Genomic DNA, 15297 nt, shown 5'->3' on the forward strand with positions numbered 1-15297 from the left:
GTCATCGGTTTGGGACGCCAGGGCGGTGAATAAACGAGTTGAGATGCTTCTCCAGGCGCTGAGCCAGAGGACCCCCTGACCCATAGGAACTAGTAGGGTCGAACACGCTGAGCTCAGAGTCCCCGGACTCACCGAGGTCAGAACGGCGAACCTGAGGCGGCTGGTGACTCGCGCGCCCTTCTCCTCCCGCCTGTCCCCGGGGTGGCGCTTGTTGGTGACGTCGGGGGTATGATGGCTGACAGGAGGCCGGGAAGGTGAAGGTGAGAGGGCGAGCACACTGGGCGGTGGGCCGGGGCCAGCCCAGCCCGGCGAGTCTTGAGTAGCCTGGCGTGCGCCAGTGGGACACCAGGTTCCCGGGGGCTCCGAATCCGGGCTGGCAGGCGCCCCCACGCTCCAGCCTCGCCGCCGGGCTCTCCGCGGCCCAGAGAGGAGGGGGCGGGACGCTGGACTGGGGGGGGGGAATCCCTGAGGCTACTTGTCACCCTTTGCTTGCTCACTCTTCACCGCCGCATTCCACCCCAACCCTTTCCCCATTTCTCATCCAGTTCTCTGTATTTGCCGGCACGTATTCAGCGCATGATAGGTGCCCACGTTCATCACTGTAGGTGCCCTGCTCCGACTTCCCCAAATTTGGGCACTTATTGCTCTCGCACAGTCGTCTCTTTACTTGTTTGGCTTCTAAATGAACGGTAAGCTCCGTTTGAAGGCAGGGACTGTTTTTTTATCCATCCCTAACTTTAATGCCTGGCACAAACACACACAGACGCAAGGCAGACAGAAGATGCCGAATAATTAGCTGCTTGGATCATGAGGCCAAAACTGCCATTCCCCTCTATTGTAAGTCTGTGTTGCCCTGTTCCTTTAATTCCTTTATTTTCTCTCTTTTCCTCCTCCCATTAGGGGCTCTGTCACCCTTTCCCTCTCCAAGGGTGGGGTGAGACAGATGCACCTAATAGAAAGCAAGGGAGCTTTGCAGTCACCAGGAGGGAGTATCTCAGTTGCAGCTTGGCCACTTAACTAGCATAACTCTTTGCACCACAGAATTGAGAATTAAGACATTTTACAGCATCTGGCAGGTGGAGGCTTTCAATAAGTTGCACTTCTGTGTCTCAACTCCACCCTCCCATCTCTAGTCCTCCATTCCACAGTCCTCAGCCCAGTCCCTGTCCTTGTTCTGCCCACTCCTCGCGCCTCTGGCTGTGCCTTTGCCAGGGTCCCTGCTTCTCCCCAGCACATGGCTGAACACGTGTTTGTGCACACCTAGGCTTGGCCCCACACCTGCGTGTTGTGTTTTTCCTCAGGGAACTTCCTCACATACCACGCCAGTGCCTCAATGAGTAAGCTTCCCTCGGGGATGAGTTTGCTTGGCTTTTCAACTTGGTTAGACTTGTTTGGCACCAGTTTTTAGTTTTTGTTTTTTTTCTTTTTTGCTGCCTGTTGACCTGTACCTTTTCTTTTCCAACAAGTCAGAATTGGAGTCAACGCAATCAGCAGCCAACCTCAACGTGAGATAGGACAGAGGAGAACTCAAATTCTTTTCGTCTTTTTGACTCTAGCCGCGTCCATGATGCCTACCCTGTGAAGTTCTCTCACCATCCAAAAAGTAAGTGGTGGGTGTGACATCTGGCATGCTGCTCTGGGTGGAGTGGAAAGGGGGTGCTCTGATTCAGCGGCAAGTCTCAGATGGGGTCATCTTTGCACAGATCCGGAGTTTTCTAACCTGTGTTGGAAAAAAGCCACATCTCCTTTCAACTTCCATGGAGGATTTCACTAGTTGCTGAGAGAGCCCATTTAAAAGTTGACAGTTTAGAAAGTGGCTGGGATCTCTGGCTCCCTTGTTTGGTCTCTGCTGCTGGATCCTCCTTCTCTTGCTGTCCAGTGGAAGTTGGCTCTTTGGTGCCTTATCACAGCTCTTCTAAGAGTCTGCCCTGCCCCTTTACCCTGTATACTCTCTTGTTTTAATTTCTCAGCTTCTCCTCTGTTCCAGTTGTGCCAGCAGACGATCTGTGGATCCATTTTATTTTCCCTGCTAGGAGTTGCTGTGCATGAAACTGGGTAAGGAGGTGGGTGTGGATTCAGGAACTGTGCTTGGGATCCAAACACACCTTGCAGTGAATTTTGCTACTGCTGTCCCTATGCCCAAGGCACCTAATCCTCCTTAACTAACGGCCTAGGTTGAGGCAAAGCTTTTGATTACCATGGAGTGCTAATAGTTTAGACTTGCGTTTGATTCTGGTCTTAGTTAATATCTGTTAATACTGTGCTCCCAGAACTTTTTTGGTGGGAGTGGGAGACTACAGGGATGAGTGAGGCTTTTCCAAAAGTATGATCCTCAGGGGTTTTAAAACTATTATGCAAAAGAAGGGTTTCTTCAGATAAATTGATGAAATCCTGCATCAGGGCTTTACAACAAGCTTTCCTTCCCAAAGTCTTTGCTGTGCTCCTGTGGCTCCAGTGCAGGGGGTAGCATTTAGTGTTTTACAAATCAGTTCTACTAGGGAGCCCTTTTTACAGGGAACGTGGGGTGCACGGGAGTTCTGTGGACCGCACTTTGGGAAATGCTGCTGTAAACTCTGAAGCCATGACCTCAAGAGCACTTTGAGGCAGTCACAGCAGCCTGAAGCATGCAGCTTAGTATAGAGCTGATATCGGAGCTGGACTCTGGCCCAGCTGTGTCTGGGGGCTGACCCCACGTGCCTCTTGGGAACCCTCCAATGAAGGAGGAGCTATCAGGGTTTTGCAGAGGATGAACAGGAACAAGCTGCTTCCCCTGACTCTGGAAGGGTTGGAAGCTGGCAGGCGAAGCCTCAAGATAGCAGGGGCCTCCTCTTGGCTGGTGTGTGTGCGTGTATTTTGCAGCTCTGGTCTGTTTGTGCACGTGTATGCCCAGCTTGCTCTTTGGAAGGATTACATTCTGGAACCTGAAAGGTTTGTCCAACTCTCTTGACTTACTGAGCTCCAAATACTAAGAAACAGATGCTTAGCCAAAGGCTGCTTTTTAAGAAAAAAGTAACTATGTATTTCAGGTTTGGAAGGGTAGGAAAGCAATCCCCTTAAGAGGCATTCACTAAGTCACCCATGTCTCTCAGTTGTGGAAGAGGAAAATAGAAACGGAAATAGGTCCCTGTTCTGTATCAGAGACTGACTTTCTAGAAACTCACAGATTAGATGGGGAGAAAGTGTGATAAACCACCTAAAGTCTGTAAGGTTGCATGGCCTCTGTGGGGATGTCATAGACGGCTTCATGAGGGGGTGACACCAGAGTTGGGTCTAGAAGGACAGGAAGAGTAGGCCAAGTGGGTGAAAAAGGAAAGGCTTCCAATCTGAAAACAGCACATGTAACATGAACACGGAATTTCAGCTTGGGCCCCAAAAGAGCCAGAGACGTCAGTTTGGAGGGGTTGGCAGTTGGTCCCATGGGAGAGGAACGTCCAGCTGCAGGCTGAGGAATGTGAGAGCAGGTCACCTCCTGGACGGGCTGACCTCTGAGCAGACCAGGTAACCTTGAAGCACTGAGCTTTAACTAGTGTGCATGCTTTGGAATCTTGGATTTTCCAGCACTAATACCTTTGGTATCATAACCTTTGGACTTGCAAACAATGACCAGAACTTGAAAGCACTAGCTTCTAAAAGCCCAGCTGATCCTCTGGGAACTTTCTGCCTTCAGGCAAGTCCCTTCTGGGGCAGGGCACTGCTGAGCCTCACCCCTGAGCAGAGCTGTGTCCTCCATCCACATGCCAGCTGTGGGGCAGCCGTGGGTGTGTCTGTGGTGGAGTTGCCTCTGCCCTCCCCTGGAAGCTGGCTGTTCCTGGGGGAGTCTTGTGATCTTGCTGGTGGAGTTTGTTCCTGTTGTTGTTTTATAACAGGTAAATCTGCCTTTGAGCTGTGTCAGGTCATCGTTCATCTTTTCATGGTCTGTGCCGTGTCGTAGCTGTACACCTGGCGAATCCAAGGCTCTGAGGTTAAAAAACTTGCTCAAGTTTAAATGCCCAGAAATAGTGCGGTCACGATCTGAACCCAGCTCTGTCTGATTCCAGAATCTGTCACCTGGTTACCTCATGCCTTCCCAGACCCCTGTTCTCCTTTCAGTGACTTTCCTCTTCTGCTTCCATGTGTTCCCTGTTTCTCTAGGGGTTTCCTGTGGGGTCACGGTAAGCTGGATTGCAGTGTACTCTTCCTTTTCCGCTTTGGAGGAGCCAGTGGTATTTTTCTCCCCAGTTACTCTTCTCAGAGCTCTGCTGGCTTTCATTTTTTATTTTTATTTTTTTTCTTTTTTCTTTTTTGGCTTTTTAGGGCCACACCCTCGTCATATGAAGGTTCCCAGGCTAGGGGTCCAGTCGGAGCTATAGCTGCCGGCCTACGCCACAACCACAGCAACGCTGGATCCGAGCCACATCTACGAACTACATCAGAGCTCACCGCAACACCAGATCCTTAACCCACCGAGCAAGGTCAGGGATTGAACCTGCATCCTCATGGATGCTGGTCGGGTCTGTTAATCACTGAGCCATGATGGGAACTCCTTTGCTGTCTTTCTTATTTAGGGCCTTGACACGTGGCCTCCAAGCTAAGAAAATCTCACAGATGTGGCATATCCTGAGGAGGAAGGTACAAATGGTCATATAGTCACTTCTCTCATCCCTGCAGAAATCATTGACATTGCAAAATAATTTGTAGGTTTAGGCAAAACACTCAGGTTCCCACTTCCATGTGGGTCTCCCTTTCTCTCCACTTTTTGGGATGGCTAGTTCCTCCCAAAGCGTGGGGAGTTTTCCGTTATTAGGCATTTTTTCTGGATGTTCCCGCTGCTTCTCAGGAACTGGCTCAGCAGGCTTTGGCAGGATCTCGAGCGTGTTCACTCCTGGGCAGTGCCCGCTCACTTTGCAGATAGCGCGAGTGCTGGATCAGGTTCGGAGCGGGCGGTGCAGTGACTAGGGCGGCCTGGGAGGGGTGACGAGAAATTGCTGAGGCTTGGAGAGGGTAGGACGGGCACTTGCAGCTGTGCCGTCATCCTTGGCACGCCCTTTTCCCGTGACTTCCCTGGATCAGAGGGCTTCCTCTGAGGATGTGGGTCTGTGCCTGGTAGGGACTCCAGCCACAGCGAGGTGCCACCTTCCCTCTTCCGTCTGCCTCTTTTGACTTTGACCTAAGATCTCTCGGACTTTGGCGTTAAGCCTCGTGACCACTAACATATTATTACCATAAGGGGGAGGAAAAAAAAAAAGGCTGCAAAGATGAGTGTGAGTGAGTGAGTGAGAGCAAGAGAGCCCCCCTCACAAAAACAGCCTGTGAGGATCAGCACGTGTTAACAGTGCTTATCACAGAATGGGGGGAAATGGGGGTCTTTGTATTCCTTTAGTTTCCACATTTTCTACGGTATACGCATTTTCAATGAAAGAGAACAGTAGGCACTTGGAAGTCAGTTAGTTGTAGAAGTAGACTTGTCTCTTTTGAGGATCACCCTTCCTTGGCCATTGCCTCCCCCGCCCCCCCACCTGCAACCAAAAATAAAAAAGCAGAACCGTGTTAGGAATTGGGGCCGTTGGGACTGGGCAGGTGTGTGGCCAGGAAAGGGTGGGGCAGTGCCTGAGCTTGAGCGACACTTGGCTTTCACCATTCAGTGCTTTTTCTCCAGGGTGATGTCTCTCTCTAAGGTGGGGAAGGCAGGCCTGACCCTGTTCGCCAGGCAGGGCCCAGCCCACACTCGGCCTGAATTCAGGGCCCTGGCTCCAGGCGTCCGGCGGCCCACACTGTGTGACAGGGAGACTGGCCTTCCTACCCTTGAGAGGCTCGTTCACATTGTGCTGTCCCTAGTCTCGGCCTGGAGGGCCTGTGTTCTGGATGGACCCTCAAGCCGGTCCCGGTCCCCCTGCCACACCCCCCACAGAAGGTCCTGAGCTGGGCCTCCCTGGGTTCATGCACGTCGTCTTCCCTCTCTTGCAGCGCGATGTCCCTGCTCTTCTCTCGATGTAACTCCATCGTCACAGTCAAGAAGGATAAGAGACACATGGCTGAAGTGAACGCTTCCCCGCTCAAGCACTTTGTCACTGCCAAGAAGAAGATCAATGGCATTTTTGAGCAGCTGGGGGCCTACATCCAGGAGAGCGCCACCTTCCTCGAAGGTGAGACAGGCCGGCTGCTCAGCCAGGCCCGCTGCTATCGGTTTCAGTATTTAGGTGGCCGGATTTGGGGGTGGGGAGGTACAGCCCTGCTCAAGGGGAGCTCATGCTCAGGTGGGTTGTCACCTTCAGCATGGCTCTGCTCTTGCAATCATGTGGACTTGGGCTCCAGGGAGATTGGGCCAGGAAAACAAGGGACCCATCATTGAAGAATTCACCGTATTCTGTTCTGTTTAGTCACAAGGGGTAGGTGAATGGTACCCTCATTGAAGAGGCAGGGGGATTGAGGTTTTGCATTGTTCGATCCCTTATAAGTGACACAGCAGGCTTTACCCAGGCGTCTCTGACGCCAGAGTCCAGGTGCTTTCCTTGGTCTGGTCTGGCTGCCGTTGGTACCGGGCACTGTCTGAGGGTTGGTGGTTCCTAACCAGGGCGTGCTCTCTCTGCTATTTTGAGACAGCAGGACTGTGAATAAGAAACACACGTCACCAGCACCTTTTCCTCTAGTTACTAATTTGAGTAACCTTTAATCCCTGCTCACCCCTTACTTGGTGCCAACTCCAGCCACTGGCTTCTCAGGCTCCCTTTCCAGAAGGCAGGGAGGGAGCCCTTGGCTCCAGGTCCTGGCATTGTCAGTGAAGACTTGGTAGCTGAGTCTTACCTGCCCTTGGTGTCATCATTTGTGAAAGAGGGGCTCAGGTGAGACCAGATTCCAGTCCGCAGGAGCCTCGGAGTTGAGTGGGCATATGCCCAGGGACGCACTGCTCTCCACTTTGCTTCCACGAGAGCAGCTTGGCTTCTGGGTGCTTTACGTGTCAAACTGCTACTTCTACTCCCTTTAAAGAAAGGGAATCGGTTCACTGCTGTGGTCTGAGAGTTCATTCCCCAATAGTCACATGCTGGACTCCTGAGGCCCAGCATGGTAGTAGGAGGAGGGGCCTGTGGGAGGGGATTAGGCCATGATGGTGGAGCCCTCACCAATGAGGTCAGTGCCTTTATTTTTGTTTTATTTTATTTTTTGCTTTTTAGGGCTGCACCTGCGGAATATGGAAGTTCCCAGGCTAGGGGTCCAATTGGAGCTGTAGCCACCGGCCTATGCCAAAGCCGCAGCAACACCAGATCCGAGCCATGTCTGCAGCCTACACAGTTCACGGCAACGCCAGATCCTTACCTCACGGAGCGAGGCCACCTCATGGTTCCTAGTTCGATTCGTTTCCTCTGAGCCACGACAGTAACTCCAGGTTAGTGCCTTTATAAAAGAGACCCCACAGAGCTCCCTTGCTTCCTTCTGCCACCTGAGGATAGGACTAGAAGCCTGTGACCTGGACAAGGGCCCTCCGCCGACCAGGCTGGCATCCTGATCTGAGACTTCCAGGCACCCAAACCATGGACACTTTTGTTGTGTCTCAGCCACAGCCATGGAATTTGGTTATCGCAGCCTGAGCAGACTAAGAATGGACTGTTCATGCCCTGCCCTCAGCGTGGTGCTTGATGTCAGAGACAGTTGTTCCCAAAGTGTTTGTTAACTTTAAAAATTTGCATTTCCACGTTGTAAGATTGGTGGTTGAAATGCTTCCAGTTCATTACCCCTTTTTGTAGCAGTAGGGCTGGTGTGCCTGGCCTTGTGCGTGCGGGGATGGGGCTGGCCAGGCCACTGTCCCCTGGAGCCCAGGCTGGCCCTCCGTGATGCTCTGACTCCCTTGCAGCTGGTTCTGTGGATGAACACATGCTTCATGGTGACGGTCTTTATGTGACAGCCATCAGGAGTGGGTGTTTTGAGTTCTCTTTTTGTGAAAACATGAGGCCTCGCCTGTTAGCGAACTGGCAGGGAGAGAACTGGAGCCATCCTGAGTGTTTTGGGATCGTCTTGGCACGGGGAGGGGATGGCTTCAGCCTTAGGACTGTTCTCTAAAGGGCAGGTGATGAGACTTGTCTGCCTGCTGGTTGTGTCTTTTAAATGTAGCCGCAGGTGTTAGAGGCAGCTTCCTCCTAAGTGCACTCCAAAGGCCACAACCACGTGGCCACCCAAGGGGAGAGGGATGTTGAGGGGTGTTGCTGATCCCACTGCGCCACAGGGGTGTCTGAGAAGGGGATGGCCAGTGGACGTGGGGAAACCTTGTTTGTTTGCTCATTTCCTTTCGTGGCACCAGCTGCGGGGGAAGCTCACTTGTCGTGCTTGGATCCTGTGAGAGGGCTCTCAGGGCTGGGGCCTGTCAGCCTGGTGGTTCACAAGTGTCTTAGTCTGTTTGGGCAGCTGTAACAGAAGTACCATCGACTGGGTGGCTTGTAAACAACAAAAATTTGCTTCTCACAGCTTAAGAGGCTGGGAAGCCCAAGATCAGGGCACCAGCAGATTTGGTGTCTGGTGAGGGCCAACTTCCTAGACTGCTGTCTTTTCTCTGTAAGATCACAGGTAACCACATGGCACAGGGGCTAGCTGACTTTTTTGAGTCTCTCTCTCTCTTTTATTTATTTTGGCTACTCCATGGCAGAGGGAGTTTCTGGACCAGGGATCAGAATTGAGCTGCATTAGCTGTGGCAATACCAGATCCTTTAACCCACTGGCTGGGCTGAGGATCGAACCTGTGTCCTGGCACTCCAGAGATGCTGCTGATCCTATTGCGCCACAGTGGGAACTCTTCTCTTAAAGGTCTCTTAAAGGTCACTAATCCCAGACATTAGGGCTCCACCACTGTATACAGTTGACCCTTGAAGAGCATGAGTTTGAAGTGCACGGAGCCGCTCATACAGGGATTGTTTTCAGCAGTAAATGCAACAGGTAGAACACAATCCGTGGTGGTTGAATCCTCGGATGTGGAACCATGGAAATGGAGGGACCGTGCAGTGGAGGGCTGACTAAATGACACACTAACCCCCTTGTTCAGGGGTCCGCTGGACATCACACTGTCACCTGGGAGCACATAAACATTTAGTCATTGCAGCAGCAGGAGTGTGCTGGGCAAACACCAGCCGCTGCACCTTCTGCGCAGGTACTAGATGGGAGAGGCAGAATCTTGCTTGGTAGCTCCCGTCTGTCATAACATGTTATCTATCTGCCTGTCAAGGGCCCTGGGGAAAAAGCAGTGCAGTGATCCTGGCATTTGTTTGCTTAGCAAACGTGCAACTGCTGGGTGCTGGGATCAGATAGCTTGGCACTCAGGTAGTAAGTGATACAGACGGGTGAGCCAGGTGGTTATCCTGTGGTGAGATAAGGGCTAAGATGGGAGAAGGACAGCGTGCCGTGGGAGCCTGGCCAAGGGGACCTGACTCAGACTGAGAGGGTCAGGACAGGCTAAGTGGGAGTGAGCTGGAGAACCCCAAGGCCGGGCTTTAGCTCTTCTGAGTTGTGGAGGGGGTTGTGGTGCTGAGCAAAAGCCTAGAGCACGGTGAGTGTGGGATATGGTGAGGCGGAACGTGAGGCTGGGAGTCCCTGAGACCTGGCCTGAGCAGTGAGGGGGCCCAGGTCAGGCAGGGCCTCATGAAGGCGCACGGGGACCCGGTCCCAGTTCTGGCTCTGCCGTGTGTGAACTCTGATCAGTACAGGATGTGGATTAAGTGAGACCGTGTTTGAAAAGTAATCAGAGCAGTGCATGGCATATAATGAGAACTTGCTAAGCATTTAAGTAAACCTAAGCAAGAGTTCCCATTTTGGCACAGTGGAATCAAATCTGATGAGTATCCATGAGGACGTGGGTTTGATTCCTGGCCTTGCTCAGGGGGTTCAGGATCTGGCGTTGCTGTGGCTGTGGTGTAGGCCGGCATCTACAGCTCTGATTCGACCGCTAGCCTGGGAACCTCCATATGTGGCGGGTGCGGCCCTAAAAAGACAAAAATGAAAAGGAAGCTACCTATGTAAGATGGCAGTTGACATCGTGGTCTTCATTGTGTACCAGCCCCTATCCTTAGCACTTTTTGTGTTTTATTTTTATTTACTTTTTGCTTTTTAGGGCCACACTTGTGGCCCATGGAGATTCCCAGGCTAGGGGTGGAATTGGAGCTACAGCTGCTGGCCTACACCACAGCCACAGCAATGCAAGATCCAAGCCGAGTCTGTGACCTACACCACAGTTCATGGCAACGCTGGATGCTTAACCCACTGAGCGAGGCCAGGGATTGAACCTGCATCCTCATGGTTACTAGTTGGATTCGTTTCTGCTGCACCATGATGGAAACTCCACTTTTTGTGTTTTAATTCATTTAATCCTTTCACCAGTGACAAGAAGTGGGTACTATTGGTTTTGGTTTGGTTTGGTTTGGCTTTACTTTTTTGGCCTTGCCCTGGGCATGTGGAAGTTCTGGGCCAGAAATTAAGCTTGCACCTCAGCAGTGACCTAAGCCACAGCAGTGACAGTGCCAGATCTTTAACCGCTAGGCCACCTGGGCACTCTAGTCCTATTGTTATCTGCATTTTAAGGGTGAGGAAACTGAGACCCAGAAAGGTTCCTTTGCGTGAGGCCCCTAGGCTGGGAAGAGGTAGGAACCAGCTCTTCTTTGCGCCAGAACCCAGACTGTCCCGCTCCCAAGCCGAGCTACTGCTACGGCCCACAGCAGGGAGTCTGGACCTTCAGCCCAGGATGGCAGGGAGCCTGGTGGTGGACCCTGTCCCTTCCAGACTTGTGACGTGGAACTCTGACCCTGCGGTGAGTTATTCTCCATCTCCACCTCCAGACACCTATAGGAATGAGGAGCTGGATCCTGTGACGACAGAAGAGCAAGTTCTGGACGTCAAAGGTTACCTGTCCAAAGTGAGGGGCATCAGCGAGGTGCTCGCCCGGCGGCACATGAAAGTGGCTTTTTTTGGCCGGTGAGTCCTGAAGTCCTCATACCTGTTTCCAACTGGGAGGGAGTGGGGAGGGAGGCGCTCTGTGCCAGATGGTGGGTCTGCGAGCCGCAGGGCAGGGAAGCAGCTGACAGACTTCAGAGGCAGCACGCTCCTTATTTTCGTTTGGTTGTTTTTAATTGTGGTAAAACACACATACCCTAAAACTTAGCATGGTAACCTTTTTTTTTTTTTGTCTTTCTGCCATTTCTAGGGCCGATCCTGTGGCATATGGAGGTTCCCAGTCTAATCAGAGCTGTAGCCGCTGGCCTACACCAGAGCCACAGCATCTCGGGATCCAAGCCTCGTCTGCAACCTACACCATAGCTCATGGCAACGCCGGATCCTTAACCCACTGAGCAAGGCCAGGGATCGAACCCGCAACCTCATGGTTCCTAGTCGGATTGGTTAACCACTGAGCCACGACGGGAACTCCGCATGGTAACCATTTTTCAATGTACAGTTTTGTTAAATACATTCACACTCTTATGCAACCATCACTACCATCCACCTCCAGAACTTCCCCTTGCGAAACTGGAGCTCTGTACCCATCAAATAACCACTCCTGGTCCCTTCTCTACCCCCTGGCAACCAGCATTCTACTTTCTGTCTTTATCAATATGACTACTCTAGGAGCCTCATGTAAGTGAAAGCATACAGTATTTGTCTTTTTGTGGCTGAATTATTTCACTTACCACAGTGTCCTGTAGAATAATCCATGCTGTAGCATTTGTCAGCATCCCCTTCCTTTTTAAGGCTGAATAATATTCCATTGTATGTATATACCATATCTTGCTTATCTACTCATCCATGGTGGACACTTGTCACTTCCACTTGTTGGCTGTTGAGAATAACGCTGCTGTGAATGTGGGTGTACAGAGATCCGAGACCCTATTTTTTTTGGCTGTGCCCATGGCATGGGGAAGTTCCTGGGCCAGGGATCAAACCCAAACCACAGCAGTGACAAAGCCAGATCTTTTAACTACTAGACCATCAGGGATTGAACCCGCATCTTCACAGAGACAGTGTCAGGTTCTTACCTGCTGAGCCACAGTAGGAACTCCTGTTTTCTCTTTGACAGTAGCCATCCTAATGGGTGTGAAGTAGTATGTCTTTTAGGTTTTCTTTTTTTTTTGGTCTTATCTTTTCAGGGCCCCATTCGAGGCATATGGAGGTTCCCAGGCTAGGGATCTAATCAGAGCTATGGCCGCCGGCCTACACCACAGCTCACATCAACGCGGGATCCGAGCCGCATCTGCGACTTACACCACAGCTCATGGCAATGCCGGATCCTTAACGCACTGAGCGAGGCCAGGGATCGAACTCGCAACCTCATGGTTCCCAGTCGTATTCGTTAACCACTGCGCCACGACAGAAACTCCTCTCTTTTAGTTTTGATTTGTGTTTCCCTAGTGATTAGTGATGTTGAGCATCTTTTCACATGCTTGTTAGCCATTTCTTTGTCTTGAGAGAAATGTCCATTCAAGTCCTTTGCCTGTTTTTTAAATTGGGTTGTTTGGGTTTTTTGGTCGTTGTTTTGGGGTGTTTTTGTGTTGTTTTTTTTTTTTGGTGTGCTGTGCCCATCGAGTACGGAAGTTCCTGGACATAAACTGGTGTGCTCAAAAGGGGCTCCTTGGAGTTCCCGTGGTGGTGCAGTGGTTGACGAATCCGACTAGGAACCATGAGGTTGCGGGTTCGGTCCCTGTCCTTGCTCAGTGGGTTAACGATCCGGCGTTGCTGTGAGCTGTGGTGTAGGTCGCAGACGCGGCTCGGATCCAGCGTTGCTGTGGCTCTGGCGTAGGCCGGTGGCTACAGCTCCGATTCGACCCCTAGCCTGGGAACCTCCATATGCCGCGGGAGCGGCCCAAAGAAATAGCAAAAAGAAAAAAAAAAAGGGGCTCCTTAAGTTCCCATGTGGCTCAGCAGGTTAAGGGTCCGGCGTTATCACTGCTGTGGCTCGGGTCCCTGCTGAGGTACAGGTTCAGTCCCTGGCCTTGGAACTTTGTCCTGCCACAAGCGTGGCCAAAAGAAGGAAGGGGGAGGCTCCTTATGAATGACAAAGGACACTCTCATCACTCCAGAAATTCCCAGGATTTTAAGAGCTCTGTGCCAGGAACTGGGGACAAAACCCAGATGTATTTCTTATTCTAGCACAGCACCTTTAATGAAAATTAAACATCCAATACAGGAAAAAAAAGTCCTCAGGTTGGATGCTGTGTACCCAGCCATAGCCTGGGGACAGGCACTGTGCCTTGAGGCCTGCCCCTAATGACCGCCACTCAGGGGTGGCCCTCAACCCTCCCTCTGAGTGGTCATTTTTTATCCTCCCCTGAGAGCTGTGCCCCGCCCCCCCACTTTGGTGAGCTGGAGCAGATGAGTCTGCAGAGTAGGGTTGTTTTTTCCAGAAGCAGAACGTGGAGGAGGGTGTGAGTGGGGCAGGTGCTACGGTATCTGCCCACAGCAGGCAGCTCTCAGCTGGCACCCAGGGACGGGGCTTCATGTTCCGGAGGAGCGCTATGGGAGAAGAGCAACAAAACAGGCCTTTCTCAGAAAACCGGGCCCATTGGGGTCGTTTACCTGAGGTCACCTAGACCGAGGCAGACCCCCGGGGGTGAATCAGTGGCTTCACGCTGCGAGGAGTGGGTTATCCTTCAGAGTCATGTGGTCTCCATAGTGAGTGAGAGCCTCATGGTCGGTGGCGGGCCCACCCGGGGACAGGTGGTGTCTGAGCTGGCGCCACACTACGTGAGCCCCGTGTAGGTTTGCCGTGATGAACCAAGAGCCCAGGCCACAGGTGTTTGTCCATCCTTTTTCTTTCTTTCTTTTTTTTTTTCCATTTTTAAAAATTGAGGCCAAATACACATAACATACAATTTTCTGTCTTCACAAATTCGAAGTGTGCCATTCAGTGGCGTTCAGTACATCATACACTGCTTTTCCCCTCTGACCTGCAGGGAGGGTTCTTCTGTTTTTCTAGTACTTTCAAATGTACCATTTAATATATTTATTATTTCTACCATCTGTTGCCTGTTAGATTCATGCCAAGAGATGTACATCTAAAGCCTGGGCCTGTGTCTGACACATAATGGTATTCAGTAATTATTCTGTGAATCAATTCATTCATTTAGGGCTTTCAAACAATAAAAGTTTTACTTGCTTCTTTTAAAAACCATTGTTTAGGAGTTCCTGTCGTGGCACAGTGGAAACAAATCCGACTAGGAACCATGAGGTTGCGGGTTTGATCCCTGGCCTCGATCAGTGGGTCAAGGATCCGGCGTTGCCGTGAGCTGTGGTGTAGGTCGCAGACACGGTTCCAATCCCGAGGTGCTATGGCTCTGGCGTAGGCCAGCAGCAACAGCTCCAGTTAGTCCCCTAGCCTAGGAACCTCCATATGCCACAAGTGTGGCCCTGAAAAGACAAAAAAAAAAAAAAAAAAAAAAAAAAAGGAAATAAAATAAAAACAAAAAACCAAAAACCATCGTTTAGTGATAAGACCTCAGTAAAACGTCTTCAGTACTTGTATGTGACCCACTGGCTAATGGATTGGAAATTAGTGTGAAAAGATAGCTATTTGTCTGTGGACTTGTGTCTTTCCTTTAAAGGGACATGGACGACACATTCTTTTTATTTATTTTTAGGGCTGCACCTGCGGCATATGGAGGTTCCCAGGCTAGGGGTCAAATTGGAGCTGCAGCTGCCGGCCTACACCACAGCCACAGCAACTCGGGATCTGAGCCACATCTGCGACCTACACCACAGCTCGAAGCAACGCCGGATCCTTAACCCACTGAGTGAGGCCAGGGATCGAACCCACAACCTCATGGATACTAGTTGGGTTCCTTAACCGCTGAGCCATGATGGGAACTCCATACATACATATTCTTTATAACAAACTGAGAATTCCATAGCAACTGCAAAAATTGGTGAGAATGATTTCATAAAAGCACGTAGTAAAGGGAAGTTGTGACCATCGCTTTATACTTACAAAGCTGTGAGTGTTGCCACTTCTGGCCCATCCATTTTCATTGGTACAGAGTGGCCATTCTGCTTGTCTGGGCACTGGTGTCACGGCAGGGGACAGGGCCTTGAGCCTCCAGGCTGGTAGCTTCTTGGGGACAGCCTGGAACTCAGATAGCGGTGGCCCCACTGACGGCCAGGATTTCCTCATAGGACGAGCAACGGGAAGAGCACCGTGATCAATGCCATGCTCTGGGACAAAGTGCTGCCCTCTGGGATCGGCCACACCACCAACTGCTTCCTGCGGGTGGAGGGCACAGACGGCCACGAGGCCTTCCTCCTCACGGAGGGCTCAGAGGAGAAGAGGAGCGTCAAGGTGAGGGCACTGCCCTGGGGACCCCC

At 51.4% G+C, this 15297-nt stretch overlaps 1 protein-coding gene across 24 annotated transcripts in view; it reads left to right on the forward strand.

Annotated features, from left to right (window-relative positions):
• The window catches only part of MFN2 (mitofusin 2), a 29928-nt gene continuing 14631 nt past the window's right edge, over positions 1–15297 (forward strand). Inside the window, exons 1-8 of one of the 24 annotated variants that reach the window (XM_021095353.1) lie at positions 26–260; positions 1471–1603; positions 1988–2055; positions 3362–3498; positions 4545–4608; positions 5944–6122; positions 10788–10923; positions 15109–15271. In XM_021095353.1, the coding sequence (XP_020951012.1) occupies positions 5948–6122; positions 10788–10923; positions 15109–15271 (474 nt within the window). In that variant the 5' untranslated portion in view covers positions 26–260; positions 1471–1603; positions 1988–2055; ... (1 more) ...; positions 4545–4608; positions 5944–5947. Of the gene's footprint in view, positions 261–1466; positions 1604–1970; positions 2064–3361; positions 3499–4544; positions 4609–5943; positions 6123–10787; positions 10924–15108; positions 15272–15297 lie in introns of those variants that run through there. The other 23 variants (XM_021095369.1, XM_021095358.1, XM_021095359.1 and 20 more) reach the window with 23 other exon arrangements.

Source organism: Sus scrofa, chromosome 6 (assembly GCF_000003025.6).
Source record: "Sus scrofa isolate TJ Tabasco breed Duroc chromosome 6, Sscrofa11.1, whole genome shotgun sequence".
NCBI lineage: Eukaryota > Metazoa > Chordata > Mammalia > Artiodactyla > Suidae > Sus > Sus scrofa.